Here is an 18,696-nt window from a genome sequence, read left to right on the forward strand (position 1 = left end):
AATAGACATTGATCCATCCTCCATTTCCTCTCCGCTTCCTCTCATTTTCCCAACCCATTTTCCTCACACCGCCCCCCTGGAATCCCCTTTGGAGCAGCTGACTATATAAAGGGAAATTGCCTGGCAAATTGTGTTTCGCAAATGTCAAATGAAATATGCAATGCATCTAATGGATTAACTGGCTAAGAGAACCATCAATGCATCACAGCGAAGCTAGAAGGGAAATTATATACCATATTTTGAGAGGAAACTAGCTGAAAAGTTGGAAGTTTGCTGAGAAGTTTATATAAAAATTTTAATAGAGCTGAAAAACGAAGGAATAAAATTTATTTTTAACTTTTTAGGGTCTTCTTCTTCAGGTTAGAAAATATATGAAATTATTATTGTTTTGTTATTATATTTAATAAAATAAAAAAGTAGTAATTTTGTGGCCTTTTTCTATATTTTCTTATTTTACAAAAATCTGCAACTGACACTTATTCTTTATATTCTTAGTTGTATAAGCTTTCTAATGTATTATTTTCTTGGCAACAATAAAATATGCCTTGAAATGCTAGACAAAAAAAAGGAAATAACACTCAGCTTTCACCTCTGGATCTCTCTCCCTTTCCTAACAATATTTTCTCCCTCTTGGCAATTACAAGATTTTTCCTATTACGTTCTCCTTATTTTTTTTATTATTTTATTTACGCATCAAATTTTATGACTAAATACTTGAACGGCCCAAAACGGATTATGTGCAATTGGAAATTAAATTAGGAAATGGTGGCCGTGTGATGAGTGGCAAGTGGGGGGTATAAAATCTAGGAAAAGGGAGGAAAAACCGAGGGAAAAGGGGGAGACTGACTGTATTGGAAACGAAATCCAAATCGAAAACTCAAGTGGCGGTCACAGAAAAGAATTTTCGTACTGTGTGTTATTGTTCCCCCTGCTTTCTATTCTTCTTGTTATTTCCTTATTTTTTTTTTTCTTTCTGCTTGAAAGGGAAAACAAACATTTTAATTCCCATTGAGTTCCTTATGGAGCAATTTCGATTCGGCAGCAGCAGGAAAATTGCGTTCTAATCGAAGCGAATGAGCAGTGCCTTGGCCCCAGCCTCTCTCCTCCCATTAAAATGCATCCCTCAAGTGCTTCTTCGAGTTCGTTTTTTTCTTCTTATTTCTTTTTTAATTCCGAATGTTTCACGAATCGAATTACAACAAAGGAAACAAACAGAAACACACACGCAGCAATTATATAGAACTTGATTCCTGGAGGAGCAGGAGAGTTCTATCGCTTAGATTACAGGGGAGATTGGGAGGTAGAGGAAAAGGAAGGGGTTTCTCTTAAGGTGTTTTTTGTAATAAAATTATTTAAAAAATTTAAAACCCCACTAAAATATTTTCTATTAATTTTTAAATATCCTACTTAAAACTTCTAAATTTTTCTTTTATCCTACACTGTTTATTATTTCAAGATTTCACTGTACTTTAGAGTGGACAATGGCATATGGCATCGGACCACCGACCGCAGGCTGAACCAATTTTCATAGAGATTGCAATTTAGCCCCCAACCTTAGCCCAAACCCCCTTCCTTCTCCTTCGTTGCCTCTGGTTTTCTCCGTTGCCTTCTTGGCCAGCATTTTCTTCGCCTTTTGGCAGCTGCTGACGGAGTTGGGTTCGCAAACCTCAACCCATAATTAACTTGGCCAATGTGAACAGGCAACAGGCTACACTCGGGGCCACAAGAGACATAGGAGGAGGAGAGGGGTTAGGTAAGAGAGGGGAAGGAAAACAGAGGAAGGAAGACAGGAGACAATGGACATCGGACACATGACAACTAAGCAATGTAAGAGAGAATTTTCTGTAAATAATTAAGTAAATGGGGAATTACAGTTTACAGACTTTAGAGTAAAATTGTATTAAATAAATTAAATAAATTATTTCTACAGCTTAAAATTTGTTAATTAAATCCTTACACCTTAGTTCCAACTTATTTAGTATCTCAATCCTCTTTGTTAATTATTTAAATGTAAGAAAATTATAATTTCCTTAATGGCTTTTAACCACAATATTCCATTAACTAAACAGCTTATTTGATAAATGAATAAATATTAAAAAATATAACATTTAATTAACTAAACTCTAAACCCTGTTGTCGAGTGTCAATCCTAATGCCTTACCTTTCGGCCTTTTCCTACACTGCGGTTTCTTAACCTCAACGCAACTGACCAAAAAGTCATCGTCAAACGTTTAGTGTATGTGGCTTGTAACTGCCCAAGTGTGTGTGTGTGTGTTGTATCTGTGTGTTTAATATCCATGTGTGTGTTTTGAGCCGCGTTTTTAGCTTCTTCTTTGAGCTGTCTGTGCGTTGTCTTCCCTGAACTTGATGGACAGGCGCAGTCTTCTTTGGGCTTCTTCTTGGGCCTCTTCGCCTTAACCCTCCACTGGCACACCTGTGTGCCCCACACCCCGCCGATAAGGATGCACTGAGGAAAATATAAATTAAAATATGAAATTTAAAAATAAAATATAAATATAAAATAGTAAAATATAAATATAAAAATATAATACTAAGAAATTTATATTTATTTTTTTAATACAAAATAAAAAAATATTGTATTATTTACGATTACGATTTATTTTAATCAATAGAAAATATTTATAAATTTGTTTTTTATAATGGCCTAGAAATATATTAATAATATATATATTTATTAGGATTTTAAATCCTTAAAAAATGTACCCAAATATATGTTGTTGCCTTAAAATATTTTTATTTTCTAGTTTCTAGAGTTGGACATTGAGATCTCTCTATTATATTTTATATATTATTATATATTATCAATTTATATTATAATATATTCTTCAAATATTATTTCAAACTCTTATTTAAAAAAATATATTTAAAAATTATATTGATATTTAAAAAAATCTAAAATTTATAGAATCTAATATAGTAGTCCTGTTTTTTTTTCCCAAATTTTCTCTCCCTGTACCCTTAACTCTTAGTGGTTGTCTTCCTACCAATCTTCGGTTACAATGCGTGAGTTGCAACAGCAAGGCCAAAAAAGAGGTAACAAACAACAAAAGGTACAAGAAAGAGGAGAAGGAGAGGTTGTCCAGGAATAAGTGGCAGTCCTGCGGACCTACCCGTTCCACTTGATCTCTTTTAAGACTCCTCACTCTTATTGTTCTTAAGCCTTGGTCTTCTCATGCATTAATTTAAGGTTGCTTAGGTTTTTACCTGAATTTTGGAGGGAGTGAGGGTTGTTTTTATTTATTTATTTATTTTTTGGTAGCTTTTAAAACTAAACAAAACAAAAATCAAGCGATTTTTTTGAAGCCTTTAAATTTTAAAGAGAGCTCTAAAGTTTTATATTTAAAAAATGAGCCATTTAAATATATTATTACTTGTATATATATTATTTTAAATGTTTTTTTGTGCTCTTTTGTTTTAACAACTTATTTTTCCTTTAATTTAAATATAAAATATACAACAATATAGAAGTAAAATAATAAATTCCCTCAATTGGCGCCTCGAAAAATCATAATTCCTGGCCAGACAAGTCTCTGATAGTTGGAGCCAAGGCACCTCCAACATCCTGCCCGAAGAGTCTTCACGCCCACGCGTTGTGCATAATAAATTCATAAGTTTACAAAACACAAAGCCGTAGGAATGGTAAATAATTTTAAAACAGATTTTCTGCTCATTCCATCAGTCTGCTGCCTTGCCTTCCTCCTCAATGTTTATTGAATTTTTGATTTGGGGCCTTGCGGCGTTTGGCGACACTGAAGCTACCTACCAGTGATGATGATGATGGTGATTTCTTCAGACCCTATAGGATATATACTCTTCCTTTTCCCTCTCTCTTCCCTGCATAATAAGGCTACTACGGACATGTCCCGGAGTAACGCTACTGAAGACGCATACAAATGACCTTTGGGTAGCCACAGTTCCCTCAGGTGAACAGCCGACTAGACTAGCGTCTCCTGAATTTCTTTTTTTTTTAGTAATTTTCCTGGACTGAAATAACACGGAAAATCCGGCTTAATTATCTCTATCCTGTGTCAGCTACTTGAGTCCTTGAGACTCTATAATTATTGTCTTAAACTTAGGGTGTTTTGTGCATATTAATTGGAGCAGGAAGAAAAAGGTTAAGAAATGGAGGAAAATTTCAAGGGAAATTATTTATTTTTGAGAGGGAAAGGGTTTATTAAGTCAAAATATCCTATGGAAATTATTTATATATAAAAAGGAAGAGGTTTTTGAAATCAAAGGGGCTTATAAATCCCTTGCTAAGCTATTATTATATTTTTAGTTTCAAAAATTCAAAATTTTCACTGCTATTTATTACTGTTTTTACTACTATTTTCACTACTTTTTTTCTACTACTTTTTTTAAATTAAATAGTAGCTTACAAATTCCATTAGAAAATATAATTTTTAATTAGCTTCCAAGAGGCTTAATCAATCAATTCCCTCTATAAACCCAAGTTGAATGTCCTCTTTTAATCCTCTTGGCTTAAGCCTCTTCCGAAGCCTTTCTTCTTTCTTGATTTCTTGGTAATTTGAATATTGGGGATATGGAATTACTCCTTCGAAATCGATCCGAATAAAGATTCTTGATCTCTTGATCCTCTGATTGGACATCAAGACATCCCAAAAAATAAACACAAAAGAAAACCCAAACGAAAACAAAAACATCAGAAGCTGCTAAAGATTAAGAAAAAGGAGAGGGAGCAGAAAGGGATCAGAAAGAGAGCTGAAAACTGAGAACAAAGAATAAGAATAAGAAGGACCCTGAAAATGAAAAAACCAAAACAAGGTCCCCAAACTGTTTTTTTTAGAAGATTACTGGAATTACCTAAAGATTAAGGCTAAAAAAGGTAATAAATAAGAAGATTAAAAAAAACATTCAATTAAAAAATTTAAATTAAAAGTAACCAAACAAATTGAAAAATATTTAAAAAATTTTAAGAATTTTATATTTGCAATTCTACAAAACAAACAAAAACCTTGGTAATTTTGCCACAAAAATTTAAAATTAGAAGCGTGGGTGTGGTCACAAAGACAAAAATAAATACAAAAAAGGTTTAACAAAAAAAGTAAACCTGAGAAAAGGTTTAAAGCCGAAAAGTTTCATAGCCACGAGCTTTTCGGTCAAAAAAGAACATGTTTCCAAGCAAACAGGTTATGTTGCACAAGGGGAGGGGGGAGGAGTAAATATAAGAAGTAGGAGGAGGCAAAGAAGACGAAGAAGAAGGAGCGTTGAAGAAACGGCAGCCTAAGCAAACAGGCGAAAAAACCGCAAGAAGAATCAGAGAGAGAGCCAAGAATTGGAGACTTGAACTTAAAGAGCTTGAAAACCTGAAAACCTGAAAACCTCTGCCTCTCCCACTCTTTTTTTTACCCCCTTACTCCCTCACTCCTTTACTCGCCAAGAAAAAAAACTGGTTAAAAGTAGATGTAGATCGTTAACAGCAAACTTAAGAAAGGGGTAAGAGCGGGACAGCAAACTTGACGAAGTTTCTTCAACTTCAAACTTGTTGCATATCGCTATAGCTCTGTCTCATTCGCTCTCTCTTTCTAACGCATTGCCCCTGGCTGCACTGCTTGATCGTTGTTGACTTGTTGCTGGACTTATTTTTTTCTTGCCGCCGCCGACTGGTTTTTCTTGTTGGCCGCAAAGACAGAAAACAAGTTTTTAGCCAAAGTCGCTGGCAAAACGCCCGCAAACCGCTCGAAAAACGCAACATGTTGCTGATTCCCCCCGCTCTTACCACTTACCATCCCTCTCTTTCGAACCCTCTCTTGGGCACGAAGCAGAGTTGCGCTCTCGCACTGTTGCCCATACAAAATGTCGCTGTTAGTCTCTGCTGTTAGCCCTCGGAGAGTAAGATTCCATTTTCGAATTTTCGAACTCGTCGCGTCTCTTTGGTTCTCTTTTGGTTGCCGAAGCAAACAAACAGCTCTCTCTCTACATTTTAACATTCTACATGGGAATTCTACCCCAAAAACGAGAATTCGACCCCAAAAACGAGAATTCGACCCCAAAAAAATGTTAACCAACGAATTTTACGCTGTTATTCTGTTAGCGTGTAGAGTAGTTAACATGACCATGAACATGAATTAATTAATTAATTAAATTCATACTAGCCATAAATCGAAACCAAAAAATATAAAAAAAATTTCAGTATTTAAAGGAAATTAGTGTTGATTTTTAAAAATTAAATTGAGTAGTATATCGTTGCCGATTTCCCCGGAATAAACTAAAGCAGTTCAAAACAGATATTTCAGCTCAGAAAAACGTACGAATCTTTGAGTTTTGTTCAAATCTAAGGGAAACCGGTTTTCGTTTAAGCAATATGAATACTCTTTGAATTGCGAGAGAGTTTCTCTGTCGGCTCACGTTCGTTCGTGTTCAGTTTCGTCGGCTCGTGCTCTGCAGGCCCGTTCGTGTCTTGCTCTTTGTTTAATGTTTTTAGTTGAATTGAAAAGCGAATCGGAGACGTTCTGTGCTGCGCGTTGATAAAATGGACAACCGACTTAATATCTTACACTAAGAAACACAAAAATTATTTTTTAAATTTCTTCGATTTATTGGAATTCTGTTTTCGAATTTCAACAAAACAAGGCAAGAGCGCGTCGCTTGGTTTTTCCGCCGGGTTTTCCGCTGAATTTTCGTGTGTGTGAGCAATAATAACAAAATCGCATTGTTTGGCAACAACAAAAGCGGCAGCAAATCCTAAGCTTAAGGTATGCAAGTTAACAAGTGTAAAAAAAAAAACAGTGTGTAGTGCATAGAAAACAAAACTGGAAACTGGATATTAGCCGTGAAACCAAAAGCCAGAAAAGTCTAAGAAATTAGAAGAAACAACCCAAGATAAAACCATACAGAATTCAAGAAAATCTCTTAAAAATATATTGTGAAAATCCACTAAAACAAACAGTTAAAACTCCGTGAATAAGAAGAAGGTGCAAGGCAGAGACGAAGAAGTCGCAGCATCTCTGCCAGCAGCTGGCAGCTGCGTCACCGCTTCATCGGTTCTCTCTTTCCCTCCTCGCCTATCAACAATCCTCGATCACGGCGTCTCTGGCGATCGCCCCTCTCCCTCGAACACCTTTACCTGAGAAACAGGTTTGCCTGTGTGCGTGTGTGTGTGTGCCGTGTTTCTTGGAAGCCTTTCAAGCGCTTTTCTTACCTGTTACAACAAAAACAACAAAACGAAATGAAGAAAAATAAAAGAAACATGTTGCAACTCTAAGCAACAACAAAAATAACAAGAAAACAGTGTGTGTGCATGTGTGAGTGTAAAGCAGAGATGCAATTATAACTGTGAAACAGGAGAGATCAGTGAGAAACAGAGATCAAGAAAAGGCCAAAAAGGAATATGTGAAGAAACAGAAATAAGTGAACAATAAAGTAAAAGGTGGAAAAAGAGCGAAACAGAAGTGCAAGAAATGCGACACAAATATTGAAATAAAGTAATAAACACACAAAAGAAAACCAAAATAAAGCAAGAAAAAAGTTACACTTGAAGAAAAATATAGGAAATACAGTGTAAGAAAGTTTATGCTTGTGAAAAACAAAAGAAAACTGTGAATAAGTTCAGAAATAAACCAAGAAACCCAAAAAATCTATACCTTAAATTTAAATACATTTTTTAAACTTAAAAAAATCATAAAAAATAATACCAAAAACCCCTCAAAATCACTAATCTCAGTTTCTATTTACCCCTTTGATTTTTCAGTTATTCTCCTTCGTTTTTCGGATAAGCATATAAAATAAAGAAACAACTTTAAATCAAATATCGTGTGCTTAAAATAATAATATTTGATGTGGTGTTAAAAAACAAAAACAATTCAACGCAATGGAGCGTTGCAGCGGCAACAGCAACAACAACGAACGCAGGTAGAGAAGGAGACGCGAAGGAGAGCCGCCGTGTCAACTACCGTTATCGAAGCCGCAGTTCAAGGAGGAGCTGGAGTAAATAGCAAAACTTCTCTCTCTTTGTTGCTCAAGACAAAACGTCAACTGCAGTTTTGGCAAGAAACGGAAGCGACGATAATAACCAAACTTTAGCTACAACAACTAAAGGAAAACATAGAATAGCTACTAGACGTAGCAGAAGGAGCCACTAAAGCAACAACAACAACACAGCAAAAGTGACAAAATGAGGCGAAAAACGGACAGCAGGAGCAGAAGTGCGAGGAGAGCAACAACAGCGCTAAGCATTTGGCACTTTTTTCTTATCGGTGAGTTTCTCGTACTTTGTTTTGTTTGGGTTTGTTTTTTTTAAATACTGATAAGAAGATCAGAGGTAAATATAAATATGATAAGAAATTCAGAGAATATTAATTTGCGAATATACCTTAAGAGAGATTCTTCATAAAACAAGTGAATTTAGGACTTAAACACCTCAATTTCCATCTTACCTTCCCTAACATTTTCTAGTCCCTTTCTGTTTACATTTTCGGCACACGCATAGCTTGGTGACGACACAAATCAATTAAAAGTTTCAGTTCCTCCGTTTTTGACTTCTCCTGCTTATGACAGGGGGAAGTCTTATATTTTTTTCACATTTTCCCACCCCATAAAATCTCGTCCCCCCCTAGACGATGATCATGGGATGCTTTGCCCTGTCGCTTTGGCTGTTGTCACCTTGCAACGTCACTTTAGTTTTTTGTTGAACTTTCTTCCTGTTGTGCTGCTGCTGCTGCCTTGACGTCAGCATAAAGTTTTTTATATTGCTCCTCAAGCCTCTACTTTCCCCCTTTTTTCCCACCTTATTCTCAGCCTTCATTTCCCAGCACCCTATCTTCTTTGTTTTCTCCCACGCTCTCACTTTGGCTCCTGTCAATTGGCAGCATTTACTGTTCTCGATATTAAAACCAAACTTGAGACACAGTGGCTATTCCATAAATGAAACTTGGAATATAAAGGGAATTCCCTAGAAAAACATGTTTAAATTCTTGTTAAATATAAATAAATCATGAAAAAATGTTAAAAAACAGATTAACTTGGATGTTTCTAGTCTGATTTTGGTGTCAGGCTCCTATCCTTGAGGCTCCCAACTTAAGACTCCTTTAATATCCCTTAAACTGTACCTAGATCTAATACATTTCAAGGAATACCTACTGTTCCTTGGAGAAGAAAAGTGGAACAAATATCGAGGGTAGGTGGAAAAGCTGATGGCGGCGGGTAGCATAAGGCTATAAGGAAAACTTTAGTTTGGCACGCTTCACCAAACTTTGTTCTGCCTTCTCTCATATACAAGTTTGCTTACAAAATGCTTTTTAATACTTAAAGAACCCACGAAAAGCGCGGAGCGGGGAAATATCAAAGGCCTGGGCTTAAATTTAAATGTGAATTATATCCACTCAGTCGGTTAAATCGGTCAAGGGAACAAAACAAGGGGGAGCGAGCAATTCCTTTTTTTTATTAATTTGTCTGTGATTAGTCGTCGTCGCCCCCCTTTTTCCGTTCTGACTGGTTCCCGTTCCCCTCTAAAGATATATTGCACCATTAACTTGATGGCGCTTCCCTCTTTCAACCGTTGCCACTTTGTGTGTTGTGTGTGTGTGTGCGTAATCATTTAATAAATAAAACGTGTTGATTTGACATCTTAATTGGGCCTTTGACATGCGTTTCTTTTTCGCCGTAATTCCCTGGCTTTTATAGAGGCAACAACTACTGCCACTCGTAAAAGTTCACTCCTCGGCTTAACTGTCAACGAACGCGCCTCTCAGAATCAAAAGTCGGCAGATTCAGAAATCAATGAACTCTCAGCGGAGGGTTTATTTTGTTTTCTCGGCCCCGAAGCTAGCTTCTTGGGAATTGCTCAACTCGGGGGCATTATAAGATTTGATGACAGCCACCAAGGGGGCAGCCAAGAGGGCACTGGCATTAAAAACACATTAAAAGATTAGCAAGGAATAGGAAAAGTGCGAGGCTTAATTCGAATAATTAGGAAAAAACAGTGTGAAATAAAAAGGAATATTAATTTCATGGGAAAATTCGTGTAGCTTATGATTCTTTTCAGACCTTTTAGATATCAGTCTCGTATCAATTTCAAATATCACACACAAAATTCCCCAGTTTTTCAACCACATTTCCTTGGTTTATTTTTACGCAGCGCACTTGTGATGTCCTTCTGCCCTTCTCCTTTTCTTTGATTCCCCGTTGATCCTTGAAGTGCCTTCCAATTTGGCTGAGTTTTCCTTGGAAAATCCTGTGTGTGCAAGTGTGTCTGCAGTGAAATGCTTAAGGAGAAAACGCAGGATATTGCTTGAGAAGTGCTTGAAATGTCGTTATACCTGTCTCTCTTCCCCACATAACAATTTGTGTGTGTGCGAGTGTGCGTTTCCTTTGGGTTTTTATGTTTATTTTCCTGCCTTTGGTTTTTATTTTCGTTTTGCAGCTTTGTTTTATTTATGCCTTCGTCGTCGTTGTTTGTCGTCTGTCTACCTGCTCACTTTCTTCTGTGCTCGGTTTTCCCTTTGAGTTTTTCCACATTCATTTCATTTCCTGGCTTCTACCAAGTGCCTGCCGCCGGCGGCTCCTAAAACTTCTTTTTCCCCTAATTTTCCCGCCCATCCCTTAGTTTTTACCAACTAGTAGTATCTCCTTTTGCGCCGCTTTACTGTTCGTGTTTCAAGCGCGTGAATTATGATTGTGGCTTAGTTTTTCCCACTTTTCCGGAGTTGTTATGGTCCCTATTGTTTTTGTTATTTTTGATGCACTTAAAGAAAGATTTTAATTAATATTTTGTATTTTTAAATACACTTTTCATTAGATTAAAAAATAAATATAACAAAAAAAGAGGTTTTTTTTATAAAAAACTTAATTTTGTGGAATATTTATCATACAAAAACTTCATTAATTTTATTTTGAATTTAATTAAATTAAACTTTTAATTATATTAAAGATTTTCTCTGTGTATATCCTTTTCCACACACACAGCCTGTGGCAAATTCACCTTTTTCCATCCTTTTTCGCTACCAAAAAATATCTGCAACTGCTGCAACTTTGAAATTAAAATAAATTAAACAAATATTTTGTTTGTTTCAAACATTTTTTACGTGCTAAATTCAGCGACGTGTGCGGAAATATATATATGTGTGTGTGTGTGTGTGTGTTGCCCCCAAAAAATAACGGTAGATAGGGGCTAGTGTAGCAACAGCTGCATCTGCAGAGACACCGACACCGGAGTGGAAATGAGAAACGCTTTTCCAGCAGCAGTAGCACTGGGAAATTTATATATATTCAGAATTTGCATTTGCAAAATCAAAGTTGGATTGCATGGAAAACTGGCAAAGGGAGCGGTAAGGGGAAAAAGTATACAAAGAGTAAAAGCTGCCGCCAGAGGCAGTGGCAAAGGGGATTTGGATTTGTATTTGGTTTTTGGATACAATAAATTGGTTTAGTTAGCTGGAATTTCAGTGTCTGTTGTGGAAATATTGATAAGCAAAAGGAAAGTTGAAAGATAAATAAACAAAAGAAAAAAGGGAAACCGGACGACGATAACTAAAAGTTTGAAAATGTTTCAAGAATTTCATAGGAATTATATTGAGGCAATAACTGTGACATTTTTTGTTCGGTAAAGAGGAATCCTTGTTGGGGAAACCAATAAAATGTTATTGAAATTGAAAATGGAAAAAGTGTGGAAATATGCCAGGGTTTTGTCTGAGAATTTGCTAGGATCTCGAAGCATATTGAATGTAAAAATATAATGAACAGAAAGGTTACCTTTCCAAAATAAAACATTAGTTATATTAATGGTTTTTAGCTTAAGAAGGATTGTTAAAAAATTATTTTTAAAGTCGTAGATATTTATTATATTTAAAGAGAACTAAAAGATACAAGTTTTTCCTCTCAAAATGATAATAGAAATTAGTTTCTTTTTAAATATATTTATATCTTCTATGATATCTAATAATATTGATATATAAACACTTTGTTTTATCTACTGTTTGACTTTGTTACGAGTAATCTAGCCCTTTTTAGTTCACAAAACATCCTTTAAAGTTATATTTTCACATTTTTTTGTTTAGCTTGATGCTTTGGCAGTTTGAATTTATAACTTGCATGGGTTGAATTTATATCTCCCTCTGTGTATACATATCTGTAGTTGTGTTTATGCACTATATTCTCTCTTTTCTTCTCATTTTTTTTTTGAGGTGGGTGTCGGTGGATTTTAAAAACTCGCAGCTGTTTAAACAAAACCAGCGAGTGAATGAGTGAGAATTCCTCAACATTTAAATGAAACACACAGATACACAACACAAAAAACTCACACTCGGACAGATAACGCATTGGACACAATAAAAATTCAATAACATTTGCTGACTGATGACGAAGTTGGCACGAGTTTGTAGTTTTTTTAACCCCTGAACGACCTCGTCATTGGTTTTGGTTACAGAAAAATTTTCGCCAACATTTGCAGAAAATAAATGTATTTTTCTAAAAATTTTAAAATTCTTTTTTCTGCCGGCAATGGTTTTTATTTCCAGGCCAATTTATTTCTTCTTTGAACCGAAAATATTTGTAAATATTTCCATAAAGCGTTGATAGTTGGAGAGCCAAAGAGAAAAGACAAACTTGTGTTGAATATCAATTAATATTTGATGATTAATCTCTTATTTATTGTAATTGTATTTGTGTTTTGCTTGCATTCAAAATGCAGGTGGCTAGAAGCTGAGGCTAAAGTACAGCTATAAACTGACTCACCACGGTTAGGGAATATTAATTAATTTGTATTTATGGCTTTTACGCTTTGTTTATTTAAATATTATTATTTTTTTTTGCATTCCAAATGCGTTGTAGAGCTGGAAAAACGTCTGACGTGATGGCATTTCTTGACCAACTTGCAAAAAAAGCGATTGTCACGCCTGAATTACCTGCCTTGTGCCGCACCTCACAGCTCCACCGCACTCCGCTCTCCGTTCACCTTTCCCTTAATTGAGTTGGCGGCTACTGGAATTGGTATTGAAAACAGTGGGGGGAAAAGATATCTTGGATCATTAGCATGGCTGTGGCTACCTGATGATGTTTCTCAGGGTTTTTTTTTTTTTTTGCTAAATTCCTGCTAATTCGCTTGTGCAGTTCGGCGTAGTAATTAGTCAAAATAAGCAGAATTCTATGAATTTATTTACCTTTTTGATACGCATTTTTGATTATTTTAAGCTAAATCCACAAAAGCCTTTGTTATTGATAACTATGTGCATTCCAAAATACAAATATTAAATGCAGTGTTTAATCAAAAAGCTGGGTATTATGATGAATTTATTTATTTACCTCTTGAATTGGTATGCTTTTTTGATGTTGTTTGTTTTTGTTTTGCTTATTTGAACCTAAATACGTAGTTTGAAATTAATTTAGATTATTTGACAGTCATAAGCTGTTTATTAGTTTTATATTTTTGAATGAATGAAATGAAAAATCATTGAAATAAATAATAGATTGAAGTGTGTTTTGTTTAATTGTAAAAAACTTTTACAAGAGGAATTAAAAAGTAATTGGAACTTTAACAAAATAGGTTTTTTTTTACAGTATTGTACTGAGTTCTTTAGTTTATAATCCTCTTAAAAAACTTGTTGAAAGATATAAAAATATCTATGTAAGAAACTATATCAAAATGTATATATTATTTATCAAAATTTTAACAATATACAAAGAGCATTTAATATTCGCTCAAGTCTAGGCTTCTTTAGCATAGCTCTTTTTTTGTATATTTTTTTTCGTGTTTCGCCTCACTTATCTCTTCCCCTTTCAGCGTGTTTTTTCCACACTTTTTGCTATGCTTTTTTATTTTATTTTTACATATATATAATTCTTTCTTTAACTGCTTCAACTGCCCACTCAAAGTCGTGGTCTTTTCTTTGGCTTCTGTTTGCCGATTTCTGCTCTGCTTTCGTCTCTCCCCTTCTGCCTTTTGTTGGCTTCTTTATTGGGGATTGCCTTTTGGCTCCTCGCTTTCAAATGAACCATGGCAGTAGGGGGAGTAGTAGGTGAAGGGGTATTTTCTGCTCTAATTTGTATGCGTAACATGTCAAAAATCGTTGTGGTCAATACACTGATTGCTTTTGCATGTATCTGCATCTCAATCGGCGAGTCTGACTCTGAATGTTTGGATCTGTATCTTTTTCGGTATCAGTATCAGTAGAGTATCTCGTACTGAATAAACGTATCGGTAGCCGAGTATCTGTAGCTGAGTATCTGTATCTGAGAGTATCTGTTTCAGCTCATTGCGGCCGCCTGCACGTTTCATGTTTCGCTGATGTATTTATGACCGACTTTTTGCCACTGTTTTTCTTTTTCTGGCTCCTGATTGGAGTTAGCGGGTTAAGCGAGCAGACACACACAGGGGTTAAGGGAAGGGGAGAAAAAGGTTTGGGTTGAGAAAGGTTGATAAGAATTGTTAAGGCAAAGTATCTAGGAAATGTGGGCTTAGATCAAGCAGGATGAGTTTGGGTCTAAAGAGGGTTTTTCTTAAAGGATTTATTAGAGTATTATATGAGTTTTTAAAGTGCTTAAGTAATTTATAAAAGGTTTATTTTCTAAAGAAAAATGTATTTTTCATAATACAAAACCAATTTAAATTTTATTTATGTTTTTAAAAGGAAGATGAGAGGATATGTAAATGCATTTCTAACCCCTGTTCATTTAATTAAAAATATTTAGACAGCAGTTTGTTATTGTTAAACCGAGAAATATCAACAAACAATTAGTAAAATAAAATATAAAATAATTAATAATACCTTACATACATTTATATTTAAAAGTAAACATCTAAATTTATATTTCCCTGTCTTTTTTTATTCCCAAAAATATTCCAATAATATTTTTCCAACCCCTCTCCTCCCCTAAATAAATAGATTAATTAAAACTCAGCCGAAAAATGTTTCAATTTCACAGTCACTGCCAAAGGGCATAACTCTATGGGTATTATCCCACCCACCCCCCACTAGTGGTAAAAAGCCTCATAATGATCGTTGAGCACTCGAATTTGTACCCAAACGCTGCGGGACAGGGAAAAGAACAACAAAGGCTGTGCGGAAAACCGTGCAAAGCTTTCCCCAGTGACGACTGGCAACCCTTGCTGGGAAAATCGAAGACACGGAAATCAGTGCATCCCTTAAACCTGCTTTCGCAAAAACAACATGGAATGCAATCCCCTTTGGTTCAATCCAATTCAATCCTGTACTTTTGTTACTTTTCCTTGGTTTCTCAAGCATATCAATTTGCTTTTTTAGGGTTGAGCTGTCTGTCTGTGTGCATCTGTGAGAAAAGGGGGTGCTGCTGCTTCGTCTGAGAAGAAATGCAAAAGCAACATTGTACAAATTACACAAAATGAACTGTGAAAACCTTTTTTGTGAAACGCATTTCCTTTCCAGGGGTTATGCAGCTAGCAGCCCCCACACACACTTTTTGACACGCCCATTTACTGGCGGATAAAAAGGAATATATATAAAATTGTACGCTATGCAAAGCATTTTTCTAATCAAACATTCCATTTCATTTGGCGTCTGAGGGTGGCTTTTAAGGGTTTTTGTCTTTCGGCCACAGTTGAAGTTTTAATTTCGTCTCAAGTGTAAAAAATTCATTTGCAATCCGGCTGCTGCCTGTCAACCCCAAACTCCACCCAAATTTATATATTCCATCCCCTGAGCTAAAGATTTGTAATGCTCATTTGGGCGACAGAAATTAAGACTCTGTATATATCTGAACAAATAATAAATTCTTGAGCGGGAAATTAAAAAAATAACCCGACGGGCTTTGGGATATATATTTTTGCAACCCCCACAAATCGATCAACCTCCCTCTTGATTTTTTTCAAACCGAAAGTGTTTTTATTAATTTCACTTTGCACTGGAAATATATTTTTATTAAAATTGATTTCACTGCGGAATCAAACGGAGAAAAACTCACACCATAAAAAATTGCATTTGCTTATTTCCCTTTTTAATCATCGCACCAATATTTTTTCTATCCATTGTTTGTCGTCTGCATTTATTATATAATTCGCATGGCACTGTGTCCCGTCTCTCATCCCTTGTCTATCTTTATATTTTTTTATTAAATATTTTTCTTTTATTTTTTTTAAGCATTACGCTTTCGTTTTCAGTTGGAAAAAAATTGTATATTTTTATTGAGTTTCATTGAAGCGCATGAAATTGCAATAAAAGTCTATGAATGGGGATAAAAACCCAGCTCTCTCTCTCTTTCTCTGTACCCTATGCTTGATAATTTTGTGGAATTATAAATGGAAATATACACAGAGAGCAATGTGCTTTTAATTAAAAACTTTAAAGTTTCTTTAATCAGTTGAGGGTGGGACGAGGAGGCTGCTGTGGGGGGAGAGTTCAAGTTGAGGGTTAAATTAATGCTTTTTTTTGCCGCAAGACGCAAACGCGGAAGAACAATAAGAAGCAGCAGCAAATTGGGGTTGGGGAAAACTTGGTCCAATAAATTAAAAATGAATTATGAATGCGTTAAATAATTGTTGTTAAGCTCTTTGGGTTTAAAGATCAAAATGATTAATGTAAATTATGGATAAAAAGACCAATTAAGGTTTGAATTTAAAAGAAAATAGAGGAAAAATACATCATCTTATATATTTCTAAATAAATACAAATAATATTTATTGAGTGCCACATTATATCTATTAATTTAATTCATTTAATACCCCATTTTGTATTCCGTTTGTATAGAATATTTTCTTTGCTTTCCACTCAAGTGCTTCTTATTTTTCTTTGGTTTACATTTAATATGCAAAACACTTCACAAGACGCCTTCTTTTTCCCCCTACAAGAGAGCCTTGAGGAAAAAGCTTTAAAAATGTTTATTTCTCCTCGCTAATCACCTGCCAAAAGTGGAAAAGACGCTGACAAATGATGGTTAACCCTCCCTCCTTCCCCTAAAAATGTTCATTTCATTTCATTTCTCTCCCTCCACCTCCTGGGAGTGTCAGGTTCTTTAAAAAATAAAATTAATACCATCGCAAAAAAAAAAGAATACAAATAAAATAAGTAAAGCAAATAAAACGCAATGAATTCAATTGACAAGCGAAGAGCGAGCAGCAAAAGAAAAAAAATCAATTTCCAGCAAAAATGTATGCGAAACATTTTTTCGGCGCCAATTTGACTTGGCTTTCCCGCCTTTCCCTCCTTTTGTCTGGCAATGAAAATGTGCTTGTAATAATAACTTCTTGGTGCGAGTGTTTTGGGGGGAGGAAATTCGGGTTGGCTTTTGCGGCTATAGAAAGCAAAATTCAAGGACAAACAAACAGAAAAGTGAAGTCAAACAGTTTTCTTTGTATATTTTTTTCTGCTCCCGACTATATATCCCCCTTGTTCGCGATTTTCCTTTCGCTTTTCGGGTTGGCAAACATTTCTCCCTTCAGGCCTAAAAGCAGGCATAACTCTGCTTAGAAGTTCTAGCTTGTATTTTCCAGCTTTCCTTTTACTTCTTTTTTTAAGTAATTTTCATTACACTTACCTCAGGACGGTGTATTGGCACTGGAAAAAAATGTTTGAAAAAGTTTTGGAGATTTTAAATGTTAAATTTAAGAAAAGTTGGGTTATATCTTAAAATAACTTGTATTTTGGAAGTTTAAAAAATACAATAAATTTGTAAAAGGCAAGGATTTATTAAAGGCAGTATAATTAATAAGATGCATAACGAGCTTTCTCTCTATTTTGAAATTTTCAAATAATAAGAGCTAAAGAGAGAGTCCTTTTCATTCATTTACCTTCCTTAAATCTTCACAAAACAAATAACTACCAGATACATTTCACTACAAATGTATAGAAATCTTCCCTATAATCCATTTCCACAGTGTAAAAACCCCCCCTGAAACGTGGAAAATGCTCTAGCAGGGCTGCATAAATTTAGGAATGGTTCGTGGAAGGGAATTTCAGTTTCTTGCTTAGGCAGCAATAAATTTTAAAGACGCCTCCAGGGCAATTTTAAAGCCTAATTTCCATTTTTGCCAAAGAGCGGGGGAAGGTAAAGCCAGGTGGAAACGTGGGCAAGGTCTAATCTAAGTTGAAAAACTTTTTGCCTATAAGTCTAACCTCCTCTTGGAGTTGAAGTCAAAGTCAAAGTCGGGAGAAATGGAGAGGAACTACTTTGCGTAATTATGTCAATTGCCATTAGGGAAATTTGGTAAAGAAAATACCCCTAAACCGAAACCTGGCTATTTAGCCACCATTACCATCACCACCCTCAGCTCCTGGTTGGCAGTCATCGATATGCCCGTCGTCTGCCCGTCTCTGTTGTGTGTCCTTTGATTTCAATCTGTGTATAGCGTAGGAATATGTCTTTGTCTGCCTTTCTAAATGGAAAGCCAGAAATTTCAGAGCGGGGGATTTGTGGGGGGTTTGTGGGTTGAGGGTTGAGTGTACGCTAACCAGCATAATCCTTAACACTCCAAGGACGAAAATCGCTGTTGCGTGCCCCAAAGACATTCCAGCTAAAATACGCTTAAATAGTGCCACAAAATCAATCAAAAGTCAGTTTACGATAACAGGAGGGTGAAAATGGCAGTGCCTGCCGCCTGGGTTGGTAGGTAGGAGGGTGCAAGGATGGATGGGTTTAATGGCAGGGATAAACGAAGAAGCAGAGCCTGATTAACAAACGTGCCACCAAAACGTTTGTCATTAATTTTGCACATAATTGAAAATTGATTACACACGCAAAATAAAAAAAAAA

General features: G+C 35.5%; 1 protein-coding gene across 1 annotated transcript in view; it reads left to right on the forward strand.

Moving 5' to 3' along the window:
- The first annotated feature begins 6,483 nt into the window (after positions 1-6,483).
- Positions 6,484-18,696, forward strand: part of ed (hemicentin protein echinoid) — a 104,418-nt gene continuing 92,205 nt past the window's right edge. Inside the window, exons 1-2 of the mRNA XM_017182900.3 lie at positions 6,484-6,737; positions 7,733-8,237. Coding sequence (XP_017038389.1) covers positions 8,156-8,237 — 82 coding nt within the window. The 5' untranslated portion in view covers positions 6,484-6,737; positions 7,733-8,155. The remainder of the gene's footprint in view (positions 6,738-7,732; positions 8,238-18,696) is intronic.

Source organism: Drosophila kikkawai, chromosome 2L, assembly GCF_030179895.1.
Source record: "Drosophila kikkawai strain 14028-0561.14 chromosome 2L, DkikHiC1v2, whole genome shotgun sequence".
In the NCBI taxonomy this organism is placed as follows: domain Eukaryota; kingdom Metazoa; phylum Arthropoda; class Insecta; order Diptera; family Drosophilidae; genus Drosophila; species Drosophila kikkawai.